Source organism: Bombina bombina, chromosome 1, assembly GCF_027579735.1.
Source record: "Bombina bombina isolate aBomBom1 chromosome 1, aBomBom1.pri, whole genome shotgun sequence".
Taxonomy (NCBI): Eukaryota; Metazoa; Chordata; class Amphibia; order Anura; family Bombinatoridae; genus Bombina; species Bombina bombina.
Genome location: NC_069499.1, coordinates 1,507,141,101 through 1,507,161,016, shown reverse-complemented (window position 1 = coordinate 1,507,161,016; position 19,916 = coordinate 1,507,141,101). Strand labels below are relative to the sequence as shown.

Here is a 19,916-nt window from a genome sequence, read left to right as displayed (position 1 = left end):
CTGTCCCTTCAGAGAACTTGCAGATAATCCTTTCTCCAAACCTTCTTGTAGAAAGGATAGAATCTTAGGAATTTTTATCTTGTTCCATGGGAATCCTTTAGATTCACACCAACAGATATATTTTTTCCATATTTTATGGTAAATTTTTCTAGTTACAGGCTTTCTAGCCTAAATCATAGTATCTATTACAGAATCTGAAAACCCACGCTTTGATAAAATCAAGCGTTCAATCTCCAAGCCGTCAGTTGGAGGGAGACCAGATTCGGATGTTCGAATGGACCTTGAACAAGAAGGTCCTGTCTCAAAGGTAGCTTCCATGGTGGAGCCGATGACATATTCACCAGGTCTGCATACCAAGTCCTGCGTGGCCACGCAGGAGCTATCAAGATCACCGAAGCCCTCTCCTGATTGATCCTGGCTACCAGCCTGGGAATGAGAGGAAACGGTGGGAATACATAAGCTAGGTTGAAGGTCCAAGGTGCTACTAGTGCATCTACTAGAGTCACCTTGGGATCCCTGGATCCGGACCCGTAGCAAGGAACCTTGAAGTTCTGACGAGACGCCATCAGATCCATGTCTGGAATGCCCCATAATTGAGTTATTTGGGCAAAGATTTCCGGATGGAGTTCCCACTCCCCCGGATGGAATGTCTGACGACTCAGAAAATCCGCTTCCCAATTTTCCACTCCTGGGATGTGGATTGCAGACAAGTGGCAGGAGTGATTCTCCGCCCATTGAATTATCTTGGTCACTTCCTCCATCGCCAGGGAACTCCTTGTTCCCCCCTGATGGTTGATATATGCAACAGTCGTCATGTTGTCTGATTGAAACCTTATGAATTTGGCCTTTGCTAGTTGAGGCCAAGCTTTGAGAGCATTGAATATCGCTCTCAGTTCCAGAATGTTTATCGGGAGAAGAGATTCTTCCCGAGACCATAGACCCTGAGCTTTCAGGGGTTCCCAGACCGCGCCCCAGCCCACCAGACTGGCGTCGGTCGTGACAATGACCCACTCTGGTCTGCGGAAGCTCATTCCCTGTGACAGGTTGTCCAGGATCAGCCACCAACGGAGTGAATCTCTGGTCTTTTGATCTACTTGAATCGTCGGAGACAAGTCTGTATAATCTCCATTCCACTGTCTGAGCATGCACAGTTGTAATGGTCTTAGATGAATTCGTGCAAAAGGAACTATGTCCATTGCTGCAACCATCAATCCTATTACTTCCATGCACTGCGCTATGGAAGGACGAAGAACAGAATGAAGTACTTGACAAGAGCTTAGAATTTTTGATTTTCTGACCTCTGTCAGAAAAATCCTCATTTCCAAGGAATCTATTATTGTTCCCAAGAAGGGAACTCTTGTTGACGGAGACAGAGAACTTTTTTCTTTGTTCACTTTCCATCCTTGAGATCTGAGAAAGGCTAGGACGATGTCCGTATGAGCCTTTGCTTTTGACAGAGACGACGCTTGAATCAGGATGTCGTCCAAGTAAGGTACTACTGCAATGCCCCTTGGTCTTAGAACCGCTAGAAGGGACCCTAGTACCTTTGTGAAAATTCTCGGAGCAGTGGCTAATCCGAATGGAAGAGCCACAAACTGGTAATGCTTGTCCAAAAAAGCGAACCTTAGGAACTGATGATGTTCCTTGTGGATAGGAATATGTAGGTACGCATCCTTTAAATCCACCGTGGTCATAAATTGACCTTCCTGGATGGTGGGAAGGATCGTTCGAATGGTTTCCATTTTGAACGATGGAACCTTGAGAAATTTGTTTAGGATCTTGAGATCTAAAATTGGTCTGAATGTTCCCTCTTTTTTGGGAACTATGAACAGGTTGGAGTAAAACCCCATCCCTTGTTCTCTTATTGGAACTGGATGAATTACTCCCATCTTTAACAGGTCTTCTACACAATGTAAGAATGCCTGTCTTTTTATTTGGTTTGAAGATAATTGAGACCTGTGGAACCTTCCCCTTGGGGGTAGTTCCTTGAATTCCAGGAGATAACCTTGAGAAACTATTTCTAGTGCCCAAGGATCCTGAACATCTCTTGCCCAAGCCTGAGCAAAGAGAGAAAGTCTGCCCCCCACCAGATCCGGTCCCGGATCGGGGGCCATCCCTTCATGCTGTTTTGGTAGCAGTGGCAGGCTTCTTGGCCTGCTTACCCTTGTTCCAGCCTTGCATCGGTCTCCAGGCTGGTTTGGGTTGTGAAGTATTACCCTCTTGCTTAGAGGATGTAGAATTAGAGGCTGGTCCGTTTCTGCGAAAGGGACGAAAATTAGGCTTATTTTTAGCCTTAAAAGACCTATCCTGAGGGAGGGTGTGGCCCTTTCCCCCGGTGATGTCTGAAATAATCTCTTTCAAATCAGGACCAAACAGTGTTTTACCCTTGAAAGGGATGTTAAGCAATTTTGTCTTGGAAGACACATCCGCTGACCAAGACTTTAGCCAAAGCGCTCTGCGCGCCACGATAGCAAACCCTGAATTTTTCGCCACTAATCTAGCTAATTGCAAAGCGGCATCTAAAATAAAAGAGTTAGCCAATTTAAGTGCTTGAACTCTGTCCATAACCTCCTCATACGAAGATTCTTTATTGAGCGACTTTTCTAGTTCTTCGAACCAGAAACACGCTGCCGTAGTGACAGGAACAATGCATGAAATTGGTTGTAGAAGGTAACCTTGCTGAACAAACATCTTTTTAAGCAAACCCTCTAATTTTTTATCCATAGGATCTTTGAAAGCACAACTATCTTCTATAGGAATAGTAGTGCGTTTGTTTAGAGTAGAAACCGCCCCCTCGACCTTGGGGACTGTCTGCCATAAGTCCTTTCTGGGGTCGACTATAGGAAATAATTTCTTAAATATAGGGGGAGGAACAAAAGGTATGCCGGGCCTTTCCCACTCCTTATTTACTATGTCCGCCACCCGCTTGGGTATAGGAAAAGCATCGGGGGGCACCGGAACCTCTAGGAACTTGTCCATCTTACATAATTTCTCTGGAATGACCAAATTGTCACAATCATCCAGAGTAGATAATACCTCCTTAAGCAGTGCGCGGAGATGTTCTAATTTAAATTTAAATGTTACAAAATCAGGTTCAGCTTGTTGAGAAATTTTTCCTGAATCTGAAATTTCTCCCTCAGACAAAACCTCCCTCCTGGCCCCTTCAGATTGATGTGAGGGTATGTCAGAACAGTTATCATCAGCATCCTCTTGCTCTTCAGTGTTTAAAACAGAGCAATCACGCTTTCTCTGATAAGTAGGCATTTTGGATAAAATGTTTGCAATAGAATTATCCATTACAGCCGTTAATTGTTGCATGGTAATAAGTATTGGCGCACTAGATGTACTAGGGGCCTCTTGTGTGGGCAAAACTGGTGTAGACACAGAAGGGGATGATGCAGTATCATGCTTACTCCCCTCATTTGAGGAATCATCTTGGGCAATATCATTATCTGTGGCATCATTGTCCCTACTTTGTTTGGACACTATGGCACAATTATCACATAAATTTAAATGGGGAGTGTTAGGGGTAATATGAACCTGATGGCAGCCATCTTGTTCCTCGCAGCCATTTTGTAATGAATAGACTTTATTATACTGGGGTATTATGCAGTGAGAATTATATGCATGTTATGAGTTTCTTTAGCTATTCGGCCTTGCCAATGTACCCTGGCCTAATGCCTAGAAGTAAGATAGAATAAGATAATGTAAACAAGAGGCTTTAGACACTCGGTTGTCTCTGCAGATGGTAGTTTGTTATGACTCTGTAAATATTGTTATGAGAAACTCATGTTCCAGTTTTTCCTTGTAAATTGCTCTGTATAACTGTGTAAGATGACGCGGTCCTAGCGTGTCATCCCCTTAACCCTGTATGTCACTATAAGAAAGGCTTGCACTGTGCAATAAACAGAATTGGCTTTCGATCATACTGCTGCGTGGTCTGAGTCATTCTAAGGGGCCCTTATCAGGTAATCTACATATGCCTCAGGTGGTACACTAGGCCCCAGGCTTTGGCCTGCACTGACACTTACCCCCTGAAGGGGACACCTAACAGTTTTGGCGTCAGGACAGTGGGATTCGCAGTGAGTAACTATGAGTGCTTTTACCATGCTTTCTTTCTGTGAATTTGAACCTAAATTTAGTCTGGTAATAGGTGTTGATAATATATGATATAAGGTTAAAGGGGTTCCTGTGGTTGAAGCACAGGTTTGCGGAGGTTAAAGTCCTGCCGGCAGTTGTGATACCCCTCCAGACAGGTAATCAGTCCTGTGCTGGGACACGACAGGTATTGTGAGTCCTGTCGGTGATAAGCGCGCAAGTAATATATGTATGCCAGTCGACGGGAGGTTCTTTTAAGATAAGGTCCCCCGGGCAACTTGGCAGTGAAGTGAGTAAGTCTCACGTGTGTTGAAGTTTCCCATATTCATTCCCATAATAGAGTTTTGCTACCCACCTGAAGCTCATGTTGATATCTGATGCTTGCTTTTGCTGCTATATAAAATTATGCTGTGCGTAGAAAATATTAAGTGGCTGTGCATGTTAATTGTGGCTATTATTGTATTGAGAAAGGGGAACTGCTCATAGATAAGAATGCACAGAGAAAATTACATGTATAAGGTAAAAGAAAAGAAGAGTTAATAGTTTCTGCAAAAGACAGAAATATTTTTTTAAAAAACACGGTCAGTAAGTACTGCTGTTTGATAAATAGAGAAATCTCTGTGTTAAAGAATGTAGCAGGCAAAGAAGGGGGGCCACCACTGAGCGCGCACATAGCTCAGAAAAGAAAAAAAAAAGAGAGAAAAGAAATCCTGTCTCCGTTTGTAAGATTTTTTTTGTTTGCTTGCAGTAACAAAACTGAAATTTTGTATATTGAGATGCATAATGTGTGATGGTCTGTAGGTTCTCACTATGGTATGCGTGTAACAGATTTACTTTGGACCAGGAACAGAATGTATTATTTGAAAATGATTGTCTCAAACCCTGCAAAAGTGGCCATTTTGTGGGGTTTCGGAAAAAAAGAAAAAATGCATTGTGGAAATGGTGAAAAGTTAATCTAGTGTTTTTTATATATATATATGTATGTCGTACGCTAGAAAATAGATGCTTTTCTGAGAAAGGAAAAAAGGGAGTGAATCTCTGGTATGCGAGATGGAATGAACTTGAGTGTCTGTATCGTAAGAATGTTTCCTTATGTTTCTCTGTTGGGAAATCAGACGTTTTAAGAAGATATTTTGTAATGTTATTTTATGTAACTGTATTTCAAAGTCACCAGCATGTTTTAAGTATGTGGTATTCATATGCAGTTTTAGTTTTAAGTGATAATTGTGTGGCGGCATGTAAAGATATGATATTGTTTTTGCAAGTGAAGTAACGGCTTTGAAAGTGCGATGGTATGGGATTTTTGTCACGCTCTGGTAAATATGAAATTGTTTCTGGTATGATTAATGGGTTAACGTATGTTGTATTTGTAAGGTCTGTGCACGGCGTGGGTGCACACAATGAAATATATTTATAGGCTGTAATTGAAAGTTTTTCTAAAAGGGCGTCCGTTTTTGTTGCAAGTAAATTAATCTGCAGGTCATGCTACAGTACAGAGGTGAAATTGGTGTGGTAAATCATACAAGCAGCCTAAATTATGGTTAGGATATACATATGTAATTTGCGTGATGAATGGTTAGTCCTTAAAGGGACGGTTCACTGTAACAAGGTGTTGCTAGTAATGTATTGTCCATGACTTGTTATACAAGCGGCATATTATCTTATATTTGTCTGGAAAATCAGAGCTCAGTGTGTAGACGGAGCAATAGAAAATTGTCATTTTCTTATTTAAAGAACCAGTGCAATAACCCTGTATTAGTAGTTTGCTAAATATATTTTTAGAGACCTTTCTTTGTATATATTTATTTTAAATTTGCTGTTCAGATAGCAGATATTTTTTTTGCAGCATAACTTAATTCTCTCTGTAATGCAAACTGAAGTGATAAGTTGTCTACAATTTTAGTGTAGGGATCCGTGAGACTAGCGGACAGAAAAAAAAAAAAAAAAAACGAGAAAAAAACAGAGGAGTGAAAATATTTAAAGGGATACAGGAAAACTGATATAACATCTGAGAATTTAAGGGAATATTTACATAAAAGACGATGAGGTTTACTGTAAGCCTAACACTAGTATATGTCACTGTGTTAGCAGTTTCAATTAAAGATTATTTTTGCGTTTGGTTAAAATGTCCCTTTAATTAGCCTGCATCCCACTGTGAGTGCGTTCTTATGCTGCTTATGCTTGTTTAGGCTATTTAATGAACGTCAGTATACATTTTCTTTATTATAAGGATCATTGGGATTAATTTAAAGGAGAAATTGTATTAGTATTTCTTTTTCAGAAAGCTTATTTTTTTTTGTGTTATATGCGGTTGTTATATTTGGCTGGAGAGCTGCAGAATGGGGAATATCAATTATATACAACGTTAAATCCAATAATTTTGTTGTGGTTAAACTAATTAGCATTTATCAAGTTTTAGTGTGAATTTTATATTTTTAAGCAGTAAACAGTGTTTCTCCTTTAAGTAGAAATGAAACTTTGAGCTTGCCTTACTATCCTTGAGAAAGACTGATAACACTGTGCATGTTTTGGTTTTTTTTTTGGCTTTGTTACAGAGAGAACAATTTGCACTGTACATTTAAAGCGGCAGTACTGGTGTTCTATGTTATAAAAAATGATAACTATAAATTGCTCACTACAAAGAAACAAGTATTTATATTATATTCTGTCATAGAATATAGCTTAAAAAATGATAATTTTATTTCTGTGGCTGTCAAACTGTATATCACAGATATAACTCTTTGTTATTTAAAATAACCCCCACTGCGTTCAATAAATAAATGAGATATTATTTAATGAAGTGATTTCAGTGACACTTTAAAAATATATATAGTTATTTGGTTATTAACTAGTCTACCACTATTATTGCAATGACTTTGATTGCTGCTTAACAGTTAAGCCGTGGTCTATAAGGTGTCTAGAAATAAACACCCCTAAAACAAATGATGCACAGTTTATCTGATTCTACTGCATTTATATAACTAGCTAATTTATCTGTTCACAGTTTTGGTTTTATTTATATGGCTTACGTGTATTCTGTCTCTTGGTGTTGTAATGAGATTTATACAGCCTGTGATAAGAGGCAGTCCTCAAAGGTTTAAAAAAATTAGCATATAAGCCTACCTATGTTTGGTTTAATCTAGGAAGGTTGGTTAAAATTAAAAGTCCTATCTGAATAATGAATTTTCATTTATCCTAGAATGTCCCTTTAACAGTGGCTACTGTGGTTATCTGATCTTTCCCAAATAAGCGCAATTTTATTTGTGCAATCTGCAACTTAAGTTTCTTGGGCATCTGCTGTGATTGCTTTCTTTGTGTGATATTAAAGTTTTGTACATAGTGGATGTTTTTAATTGTTTGTCATGTTCTGAGTGTGTTGCATTTCAGCAAATGTCAGAATATGTGTTGCATTCTAAGTTAATTGTAGTTGTTTGAAATTTGTGTCAGCAGCTAATGTTTCGTTTTGTGTAAGACAAGAACGATTGGTTTTCATTGTTTGTTATGTTTTTCTCTTTTGTGGACAGCATATTGAATTGTGAAGTGTATTTCATTTTGCTTGCTATTGAGAATTGTCTCTGCATGAGTGGAGTGCATGAGTTATCGTTTAGTTTCTTGTTATCTTGTGTTTGCGTGTCACATGAGATGTTTCACGCAAACATGGGGGAAGTATTGATGAGTATTGATGAATATCTTTATGTAATGGAGGAGATTATTTTTAGGAGGTGAACCTACAACGTTTTGAATCTCCTCGTACAATGTTATTGTGTTAATTTCAGATGCCTAAAATGTTTTATTTTTCTATGTGGTTCTTAACACTATATTTGTATTTGCAGGATGAGAGTATGCTGTCTTCAGAGATTGAAACACACTAACTGAATTATTTTTGAGTTTCCATATTTAGGTAAATTCTGTACAGGCAAAATTCCATAAGTGCACTCTTCAAAAGATTAAAGATTGAAAGCGAGTAAACCTTTAAAGAAAGAAAAGATAAAGATGAAAGACCTTTTGTCAAGCTTGTTTTAACCACCATACTGCAGTAAAAAAAAAAGTTACTGAACTATCTTTGGATCCATTCTTTGCTTTGCATGCTGGTACCAGCCCCAAAACTGGACTCTGGGTAATCCATGACTGTTTCCTCTGATGTGTGTCTTCAGGACATAAAGACTATCCTTCTCTGGACTGTGCCTTACCGCTCGATATGGAAGTCCTGTTATGCTGTTACAGGATCAACCAATTAAATTAGGGGAGTATTGTTTTAACCCTATTCCTTATATTGCTTGTTTTGTATTTTCTTGTATTTGTTTTATTTTTATTGATCATACTTGGTCTAAGAAATCATATGCTTCATTGGTATTAGTGCACATTGTAGTTTATGTGCTTAACATAGTAACTCTTTAGATAAATGTAACTGTGAACTTCGCAGCATTGTACCCTATTGAATGGCCCACTGAGTATAAGAAAATATGTTCAAGGAAAATGCTGCAACATAGCATAATATTTTAGACCCTTCACCCTTTAGAACATAAGGAGGACACGTCTAAGCTAGAAGTTTATAGTAAATATACAGAGAAATGTTTGTTCAGGGAATAGCATAATTATAGTTTATGAAAGCAAATGTATTTTTCCCTTTTATTAATTAGTATGGTATCTGCAAAGTGAATTTGGTCATTCCTGATGTTTGTCAAAGAGAGTAATTCTTACCATAAAGATGTGTTTACCTTTAAAAGAGCTTGTAGTTTTAAATGATGTTCTGTTTGTATGCTTTCCTCATATAGGAGTGTGAGAGAATTTAGGTTGGAGAATTATAAGCATTATAGATAGCAGCCATCCAGAATAAAGCAACACAAGGTTCTTTTATTTTTTAGAAGTTCAAAGTGATATAGAGAAGTTGTAAATTATTCTCTGAGAAATGTCAATGTATTTAGGTTGTATTATATATCAACAATGTTTTGTTTGATTTTAAATGACATAGGATGAAAGTGACGTTTTATTTGGACATAATTGTGATTGTATTGCGGTGTGTACTCATCCTGTACTGTTTCTGTTTGCTTCCTAGACTCCCTGTGACTCGAGTGTCTGCTTGCCATGGGTATCCACTGGTTGCCTTGTCTACCCCATGAACAAACCATCAGATTTCCAGTATCTCCCTGCGGAAGAACCGTGGATAAGCACCCCTACTGCAAATGAACGGTTGGAGAACTGTATTATAGCAAAGTGTCAAGGTGCAGCGCTCTCAAATGGACAAAGACTGTTCTTAAAGTATTCAGAGGCCACCTAGAGACAGTTGTGCTGTTGCTATGTCATGCTTTACTGTGGAAAAGGAACTGTTGGACATATTGGGGGGTGCTAGCAATGCAGGTGGAGAGATAGAAGATGCAGCGTTGTTTGGGGGTAGATGGGGGGCTGGTTGGGTTTCTGTACTGGTAGACCGGTAGTTTTGGGAGGGCTGGAGGATAGATGGAAGGTATTGGAGGGACTGTACCTATATGCAGTGACAATTAGCCTATAAAAGTATATCACGACATGCAAATATTTTTCTCTTTAGTATTCTTATAGAGTTCTGTTACCATAATATAAGGCTTTACTAATTTTCTATGCCTGTCTATTTTTATGTTATTCTGTTAGAATAAAAGGATGGTATGTTAGGGGTAATATGAACCTGATGGCAGCCATCTTGTTCCTCGCAGCCATTTTGTAATGAATAGACTTTATTATACTGGGGTATTATGCAGTGAGAATTATATGCATGTTATGAGTTTCTTTAGCTATTCGGCCTTGCCAATGTACCCTGGCCTAATGCCTAGAAGTAAGATAGAATAAGATAATGTAAACAAGAGGCTTTAGACACTCGGTTGTCTCTGCAGATGGTAGTTTGTTATGACTCTGTAAATATTGTTATGAGAAACTCATGTTCCAGTTTTTCCTTGTAAATTGCTCTGTATAACTGTGTAAGATGACGCGGTCCTAGCGTGTCATCCCCTTAACCCTGTATGTCACTATAAGAAAGGCTTGCACTGTGCAATAAACAGAATTGGCTTTCGATCATACTGCTGCGTGGTCTGAGTCATTCTAAGGGGCCCTTATCAGGTAATCTACATATGCCTCAGGTGGTACACTAGGCCCCAGGCTTTGGCCTGCACTGACACTTACCCCCTGAAGGGGACACCTAACAGGGAGAAACCTTGGTTTTCATACATATAGAACATAGCTTATCTGATGGTACAGACATGTTAAACAGGCTTAAACTTGTCAACAAAGCACAAAAAACGTTTTAAAATAAAACCGTTACTGTCACTTTAAATTTTAAACTGAACACACTTTATTACTGAATATGTGAAAAAGTATGAAGGAATTGTTCAAAATTCACCAAAATTTCACCACAGTGTCTTAAAGCCTTAAAAGTATTGCACACCAAATTTGAAAGCTTTAACCCTTAAAATAACGGAACCGGAGCCGTTTTTACATTTAACCCCTATACAGTCCCAGCTATCTGCTTTGCTGAGACCCAACCAAGCCCAGAGGGGAATACGATACCAAATGACGCCTTCTATAAGCTTTTTCAGTGGTTCTTAGCTCCTCACACATGCATCTGCATGCCTTGCTCTCCAAAAACAACTGCGCATTAGTGGCGCGAAAATGAGGCTCTGTCTATGACTAGAAAAGGCCCCCATCTGAAAAAGGTGTCCAATACAGTGCCTGACGTTTTTTTTAAAACAATCCCCAAGATTATGATAACTATTAAGAGTTATAATCTGCAAATATGCTTAGCAAAGTAATCGTTTTAGCCCAGAAAAATGTCTACCAGTTTTTTAAGCCCTTATGAAGCCCTTTATTCTTTTACTTAATCTAAGAAAATGGCTTACCGGTCCCCATAGGGGAAATGACAGCCTTCCAGCATTACAAAGTCTTGTTAGAAATGTGGCCAGTCATACCTCAAGCAGAAAAGTCTGCCAACTGTTTCCCCCAACTGAAGTTACTTCATCTCAACAGTCCTGTGTGGAAACAGCAATCGATTTTAGTAACGTTTGCTAAAATCATCTTCCTCTTACAAACAGAAATCTTCATCTCTTTTCTGTTTCAGAGTAAATAGTACATACCAGCACTATTTTAAAATAACAAACACTTGATTGAAGGATAAAAACTACATTTAAACACCAAAAAACTCTTAACCATCTCCGTGGAGATGTTGCCTGTGCAACGGCAAAGAGAATGACTGGGGTAGGCGGAGCCTAGGAGGGATCATGTGACCAGCTTTGCTGGGCTCTTTGCCATTTCCTGTTGGGGAAGAGAATATCCCACAAGTAAGGATGACGCCGTGGACCGGACACACCTATGTTGGAGAAAACTAGGTAAGGTGGGTCACACTATAAAGCCGAGATCTCAGAGACTCTGCGAGCAGAGGCAATGGCTAATAGAAACAAATCTTTCCAAGATAACAGTTTAATGTCAACAGAATGCATGGGCTTAAACTGAACCTGCTCCAAAACACGAAGAACAAGATTTACACTCCAAGGCGGAGTCACAGATCTAAACACAGGTCTGATCCTAGTCAGAGCCTTCACAAAGGACTGCACATCTGGAAGTTCAGCTAAACAAAAGGCAAAGAATGACTTAAGATTGGGAAGTGGGAGCGACTTAAACCTTTGTCTGGGGTGTCTTTGCCTCCTCCTGGTGGCCAGGTGTTGTATTTTCCAACAGAATATCGTTGTGAACTCACCCTACCTTATGGAAAAAAATAATATTTAAATTGCAGTATAAAAGCAAAACTTTTTTTTATGTTAGTCCTGTCTCTAACAGGTATATACATTTTAAAAAGGGAAGCAAATTATTGTGAGAAAACTGCAGTAATTAAGAGACCAAAAATCTTTTTAAACACTATTATGAGGTTCCTCACTAATTTAAAAGTGTGCTCACACAAAAACATACATTATATTTTGTCATAATGAAAAAACACACAGTACCTTCTTCTGTTTTTTTATTTTTAACAGACATGTCTTCCTCTTTAACACCCAAATCTTTATCTTCTTTCACATGGTGTTTCTGTTCTACCAGATCCATACTTTTTGTTTCCACAGGGTCAGCTTCTGGTTCATTCAGAGGCAATTTTAGCGTTGTGTCCTTTGCATAAGTTTCTGCAACAAAAAATCTATTCTGAAAATATATACACCAAGAGAAGGAATCATACTCGAGTAAATTGGGCAAACATTGCCATGCAAATTAAGCATGCACAAATGGTAAATCTAGGCAATATCTGACCAAAAAATAAATATTGCCATTGCATAAAATCATTAGTTTACATACATGTTAATGCCTTCATGAAATGAACTGAACAGTGAATATATTGTAGACCATATACTCATTTTACTAACCTAGATTTTTCCGATAATGGACATTTGTATTTCCAGGAAAGCGTGGGTGAAACCTATATACATGAGTTTTACTGATCCAGCTCCATCCTCCATATCCAGTAACCCTGTACTCTTCACCTTTTTGCTTCCAGCACTGTAAGAAAAACATTACAGGAGTTATTCTGGTGAATTACATGAAATGCTCAATCCATGCACATTTTTCCCTCTCTTTTTCTTAAGCAACTTTCTAACTTATATAAAGGCATTAAGTAGACAAGGAACCAACCCACTCTAAAAGGTTCAAAGTGTGGCAATGCTGCACTGCATGCATTAAGAATATATCACAACGACATTGCTGGATTTTAAATTTTACTCAATTTATTTTTTAGTATTAGGCATTCCATTAGATGAAGCGTAAGACAGGGGCCATTTACAATAACGTCATACTCCATATGGACTCGTTTTGCTCCTCCCGCTTGGGGCTAGAATAGAGCTTTGTCAGCGACTGCTGTAAACGCATCCATCAAGCTTCCAATAGCTGTAGCGTAAGACAGGGGGAGTTCACAATATCATACTCCATATGGACGGGTTTAGCTCCTCCCACTTGGTACTGGAATAGAGCTTCATCAGCAACTGCTGTGAATGCACCGTCTTACGCTACAGCTAATGGAAGCTTGATGGATGGATACACAGGCCAATAACTAAAGGTATCCGCTAACAGAGTGGAAGTGCTGTATGCAAAGGGCACCACTTGTTGGTTGAGCCAGAGAGTCATTGAGGTATCTGTCGGCACAATATAGCACGGTAGGCTAACTACCAGTATTACACACAAGGATGAAGATGTTGTAAGTAAACGTGTTCCATTAATACTGAAGCGTGTTTGATAAAACTAAGTGCCCATTCTTTAATAACAACCTGTGTGGAGTTTTTCTACTCACCGGTGTGTGTCTGCTAACACTAAGTGCCCAGGTTATTTACTGACTCTGCTACCTTATTATTACTGGTGCATGTTACACACTAAGAGCCCAGTAATCATTTCTCCCTCAGAACTGTGTACCTGAAGTTGTATATGCGTACATAATGTGTATTGTCAGATGTATGGCTTATCTTTTTCGTATGCCTAATACTAAAGAATACATTGAGTAAAATGGAAAATCCAGCAATATCGTTGTGATATAGTCTTAATGTATGCAGTGCAGCCTTGCTACACTTTGAACCTTTAAGAGTTAACTGGTTTCTTGTCTACTTAATGTTTTTATATATATTTATATTTTGTGGCTGTTCGCACACTACTAGAATCTTTGAATGTATATGACTGCACCACTCTCTCCTTTTTGGTTTTGTATTTTAACTTTCTAACATATTATCTAATTTGCTCTTGATGACCTTTGTTAGAAAAGTATATCCAAGTAGAACTCAGGAGCAGCAATGCACTTTTGGGAGCTAAATGCTGAATGGTGGGCTGCATGTATATACCTCTTGTCACTAGCTCACTTGATGTGTTCAGCTAGCTCCAGCAGTGTATTGCTGTTCCTTCAACAAAGGATACCAAAAGAACAAAGCTAATTAGATAATAGAAGACAATTGTAAAGTTGTTTAAATGTATACTTTATCTGAATCATGAATTAAAAATCTTGGGTTTGTCTTTAAAGTACAAATAAAACACTAGTAACAAATATATGCATAAACTTTTATTTGAGATCACATAATATCTGATGGGAAAGGAAAACCGCAATTTATTTTTTTAAGATATACGACAGCCTAAATCACAGAGCTACTGACCATTGTGGGAGTTACAAATATGTGACCTACTCAAGGAAACAATGTTTTTTAATCACATCTTTTATTCAAATGTCCCAAAGCTACAGAAACTGTCATCTCATTGACTTTAAGTGTTTGCGAGCATGGTATATACATAAAAAGGATTAATACAAAAATAAACCTAAAAGAGCAATTCCCCATACATTCAATACTGTGCAGTTGATATAACAAACCACTGGAAATACTTTAAAGTATCATTAAATTCTGTAAAATTGCATAATCAGCCAATCACATACTCCTACGTATACACAGTACACTCTTCCATATGCTCAGTAGTAGCTGGTATCTCAAAGTGTGCAATAAAAAAATACTTTACAATTTGATAATAAACTTAAATTGGAAAGACTGCATGATCTAAACCATTTTTATTTTTTTTCAAATATTTTTTATTGGCTTTGCATAGAGAAAAATAATACAGTAGTACCACGCATAATGGTTACATAAGTTTGATTTTCTATAAACATATGTGTTTCAAACATCAATGTTATGTCACATTTTATATAAGTTTAGGTGATCAATCATAAAAATATACCTGATAATTTTCTTTTCTTCCGATGGAAAGAGTCCACAGCTGCATTCATTACTGTTGGGAAAATAAGAACCTGGCCACCAGGAGGTGGCAAAGACACCCCCCAGCCAAAGGCTTAAATACTCCTCCCACTTCCCTCATCCCCCAGTCATTCTGCCGAGGAACATGGAACAGTAGAAGAAATATCTGGGTGAAAAGGTGCCAGAAGATTAAAAAAAACAGACGGCCCACAGAAAAAAAGACGGGTGGAGGGGGCGTGACTCTGGGCAGCTCCTTGAATGGACGCAATATCAGTTGCTCTGTGTGAGACATTAATATTTTGCCTTCTATTGATGTTTATGAGGATCTCCCATCTACCTCTCCCTGATGATTAGGCTCTGCTTACAAAGAGGAATCAAATGATACCACAACATTGGGACTACCACACTTAATAACTGATCCGGAGAGTTGAGGCCTAAGGCAGTCACTTCAGTAAGAGGCTCTCAACACCCCCCCCCCCCCCCATACCTTGTAAGCCGGGTATGCAGTGCGTAGACACTGAAAACTTCAATAACAACATCTATGTCTATTATCTACCTTACTGGTACAACAAGTTAAAGGAGAGAGAGAAGCAAGGCATTTTCTAGCTACACACGCACCTACTAACAAAAATAAAACATGGTGCCCTGTGACGCTATGTTAATTGAGGCTGTGTTCCGCTTGTTAGCTAAACACCATGAGAAGATATTGCAGACCTGGTCTGCTGAAGTGGATAGCCTGCGAGCGCTAGTAAAGCGCAGTGGACGTCGACATATGGCTCTAGGGGATCCCCCAGGGAAATCTAACAAAGATGCCAGTAACCGAGTGCACCTCCCGAACCCATCTGATTCCTTGCCACAGATTTGGGCCCCTGATGGGACAGCACAGAACTGTAATCCGAGCATACCGGATAATAACGATGTGGATGTGGCTGATTTAGTGGATTACTCACCAGGACTGTGAGCATCCACAATAGACTCACACATGAAGGAGCCGATTGCGGGGAGACCCACGAGTGATGCCAGAATAGAAGTATATGGCGTTACCCCCAGCCTACAGCCTGCTTACCATACTCGAAATGTGGGAGATAAGCGGAGGTCGATTCTGGAGCTCTTGCCAGACCCGCTGTCAACAGACGCCCCTCTGGGGCCCTTAGCGTTATCCATTTCTGCAGGCCGCACTCACCGCATCCAAGGTCTTATGAAGAGCGGTGCATCTCTTGTGCACGGACACTGCAGTGTTATTTGTAAGGCGCATATGCCGCTTGATTCTCCTCTATCTGGATCGCGGCTCTTGGCTTCTGAGACCGAGGAGAAAAGTATGAAGAGAGGTTCCCAACAAATTTCTCTTACACTGGAAATGTGTGTGAAGTTTCTTGTAGACCCCATCTGTGGGAACTCTCTCCAAAAATCCGGCATTGGTTGAGGGTGATTTGTAAAGCGGACAGACCTTCAGGCTCTACCAGGTTTATTTACTGTAACTACGCAGCTGCATAAGTCTCAACACCCTTGTATTTCATATATGATACGGACTGGACTAGAAATTCTTATCCCCCTCTGTTGTTATGTTATTACTTTTTAATATAGGGGTATAAATATGTGGCAGACATTATTTGGTTTTGTTCCTTTGCTTTTCAAAGTTTTATTAGCAGGCTAATAGGAAGACTGTTGCCTGCACTTTGTTCAACACGCTTTTATATAGCTATACTGCCTATTCTTTTCTGCTAAGTTGTTTTGGGAGGAATAGGAGGGTATTATAGAAGTTCCTGGCAATTTAAAACATAACTAGAATTTTGGATGCACGCCACTATGCACTGCACATAAGTCATGTTCTCTTAGATAAAAATCTAAAATGCTGCCTGGTCTAATATTTAAATTACTTTTTGTCTAATCCATATAGATGTACTATTGTATACTTAAAATGGTCTGGCACTAATTTGTTATACTAGTTTGATGACTCAAAATATATTCAAACATATTCTGTTTTTGATATAACTATAACCAATAGATGGTGCCAGCTACCTAGAAAATAAAGCAGGATAAAGGCATTCAAACTCCAGGATGTTGAAAAGGCTGATACTTCTCCCTTAAGATCTGATATGGTACTATGTTTTCACTACCCTTTTGAAGTCACTTAGCCAGTAAGGCGTGAGACAAATATCTGTACTGCATTGTATATAAGTTTATATCTGTATGGGATTAGGTTTATCTATAATACTGGGTCCCTCCTCATCTCTATTAGCTGGGGCTATTATAGAACTTTACTATGTTGGCTTCTCCTTTCTCAAACTTTCACTGTGCTGTTATATTGTAAGCTAGTTTAAGGTTTATAATAGAGCAGTTCCCATTTTGTTGTTATGACTCCCCCACTTGATACTTTGGTGGATAATTGATATTACTCTATATAGTCCAAGTCCCAATATAACAGAAATGTATCTTGGGAGGTCTGTTAAAGGCCATTGTATAATTTTTGGGCTAAGCTCTTTATTACAAATTATTTAAAAACTCTAGGGGATGTTTCAAGCGTTAGTAAAGTTAAAGCTTAGATACATAAAGGAAAATAAAAAAAATGAGGTATGTTAGATCAAACTCAAAAATCACTCCCCTTATAGTAGTTGACCCCCTATATCTTGACTCAGCACTATAGACAAAAATGCCCTCACATATCTTCATGAGGATTATAAGATGTCTATAGAAAGCTCTCTCTTCATTCTATTATAGAAGGATATAGTACATACTATATTAGAACTAATGGAAGACTCCAACTCCATCACTTGGGGTCCAAAAGTGGCCCATTTTGTTATTTTATTTCTCTCCCCTAACAATTCCCTACTTTGATTTCAATTGTTTTCCATGAGGTCCAAGAGAGGCCTCTATCTTTCATAGAGGGAAATAATTGTGTCTGACTTTATAGCATAGCTCCAGGGGATAATCCTTAACTGAAAACCTGAGGTTAACCTTCATTTGTATAACTGGGCAATTGACTGTATGTTTATTGTATCACTCAATGTGTATATTGTATTGTGCTTCTCCTCTGTTTTTGTAACTGAGATGCTGCTTGCCTGTACCATTTTTTTATATAATCTCAATAAAATTAAATTTATAAAAAAACAAAAAAAAAAAAAGACGGGTGGAGAGCTGTGGACTCTTTCCATCGGAAGAAAAGAAAATCATCAGGTAAGCATAATTTATGTTTTTCTTCCTAAATGGAAAACAATACCCAAGCTAGAGAGGACACCGAATGCCGGGAGGGTACATTAAGTAGCCCATTTTGAGGGCACCAGGCATGAAAACCACTAACCAACATAAAAAAAAAGCTTCGTCAGAAAGGGAAAAAGGCCCCAAGGACACTGACCAGCAGATAGCCCGGAAACATAGGTAGAGACCGCAACATCAGACTCAACTGAGCCAACAGTCCTCCGGAAGACACCGTCGCCCAACAGTCGGTACCCTACCCAACACCCTTTACTAGCAAAGGGAAGCCCCGCCAAAACTCCCAATGGAATAAGGCCCAGAAGAACCAAATGGGAACCGAAGGTACCACAAACTCCATAAAAGGACCCCCCCATCAAACCAAGCTCACAAGACCTAAAAGGGAGGTCCTGACAACAAGGGGATGCAACGCCCAATCCAAATAGAAACCACAAGGATTAGAACCGGAAGTAGAACAGAGAAAAAGTTCTCCCAACATCCTGCAAGGGATTGGAACAGCTAGCTAGGACTCTGTCAAGGCGCAAACAGCTGTAGCTGGTTTCCAAGAGCAACCCTTCACTTGCCAGGCAGCAAGTCAACCAGCACCTAAGAAACCCTGAGGAGTTCTGGCAAAATTTCATGTAGCAGACCCAGATGAGGTAAACACCTGAGTCAAGAACACGCAGGTATCCTCAGGATGACACAGAAGACATGCTTGCTAGAAGCGGCTAGCAAAATGTAGAGGGCTAAACCTCCATACAGAAGGCACACCTTAGGCAACCGAAACCGCCAGACCTACACATAGGTCTCAAAATAAAAGGAGAGCCCAGAATGAGGACCAATGCGCCCCCAAGATCAAAGAGAACCACGGATCTCAGGACCTACTTCCAGCCGAGCCAGCCCAAGCATTGGCAAGTCTGAAACCAGGCTCAAACAACGAGTGGAAAAAATAGTACAGCCATTACAATAGTGCTCGGGTGCCAACCCGAAATACCACATGGAGACCGTAGAGAAGGCCTTAGACCTAAAGGTCTAGCTAAAGGCCCAACAGACTCAAGGCGGAGCCAGCAACTCTCCAAAGGGACAGAACAACGCAGAGAGCGTACCTCTCTCCGAAATAAGTTAACCCGTCTATCCTAACCTCCTGAAGCCAGGAGAAGTCCTAAGATAGGGACCGCACTTCCGATAGTATATAAGCCCCCCCAAGACAAAGGGGAGCCGGCAAGGGGGCCGGAAGCACAGAGCAACTGCCCCCAGGACAAAGCCATAAGCTGAACCGAGAGAACAAAACTCCAACGCCCTGACCTGAAAGGAAACCCCTGAAGATCTAACTGGCAAGCACACAGACAAGGTGCCATAGCTGTAGTGGTTCCATAGCTAACCCCTTTGCTTGCAGCGCAGTGAAGTCATCACAATATTTCAGTAAGTCAACCAAGGGAAACCGACCATAGGCAAAAGGCAAGCCCAGGGGGCATTGGCACCCAGAAACACCTGGTCTACTGAACCAGATCAACTAGCCTAACCAAAGGAAACCGCCCAAGTTTCCTGGAACTGGGGAACCCCGAACCAGCTCTAGATCCTAACAGTCCCATACAACCCGCAACGGGATCCACAAGGGAAATGCTGAGTGAAAAAAAACTCATCCACCAGAAGAGCCAGAGTGAGGAGAGGTGCAAGCCCCCCAAATAAACAAGAACCCGGAAACTGAAATCCCCCATCTGATATAAAACCAGACCCTCAGGAGATACCATACAATGTCCAAGTAAAATGGACAACGAGAAAAAGTTGCAAGTCCCGACCAGAAGACAAGACCACCCATTGTCAAGGAAGCAAAGACCGAAACAAGGTCACTAGAGCCCTAGCCACAACAGCCACCTACGACCAAGAGCAAGGGGATACCTCGAGGACAAA

General features: G+C 39.8%; 1 protein-coding gene across 1 annotated transcript in view; it reads right to left on the bottom strand.

The window, feature by feature from the left end:
* BPTF (bromodomain PHD finger transcription factor) overlaps nt 1–19,916 on the bottom strand; it is a 923,754-nt gene that overhangs the window by 475,491 nt on the left and 428,347 nt on the right. Inside the window, exons 11-12 of the mRNA XM_053721515.1 lie at nt 12,468–12,600; nt 12,060–12,230 (exon numbers count right to left, since the gene is read on the bottom strand). Coding sequence (XP_053577490.1) covers nt 12,060–12,230; nt 12,468–12,600 — 304 coding nt within the window. The remainder of the gene's footprint in view (nt 1–12,059; nt 12,231–12,467; nt 12,601–19,916) is intronic.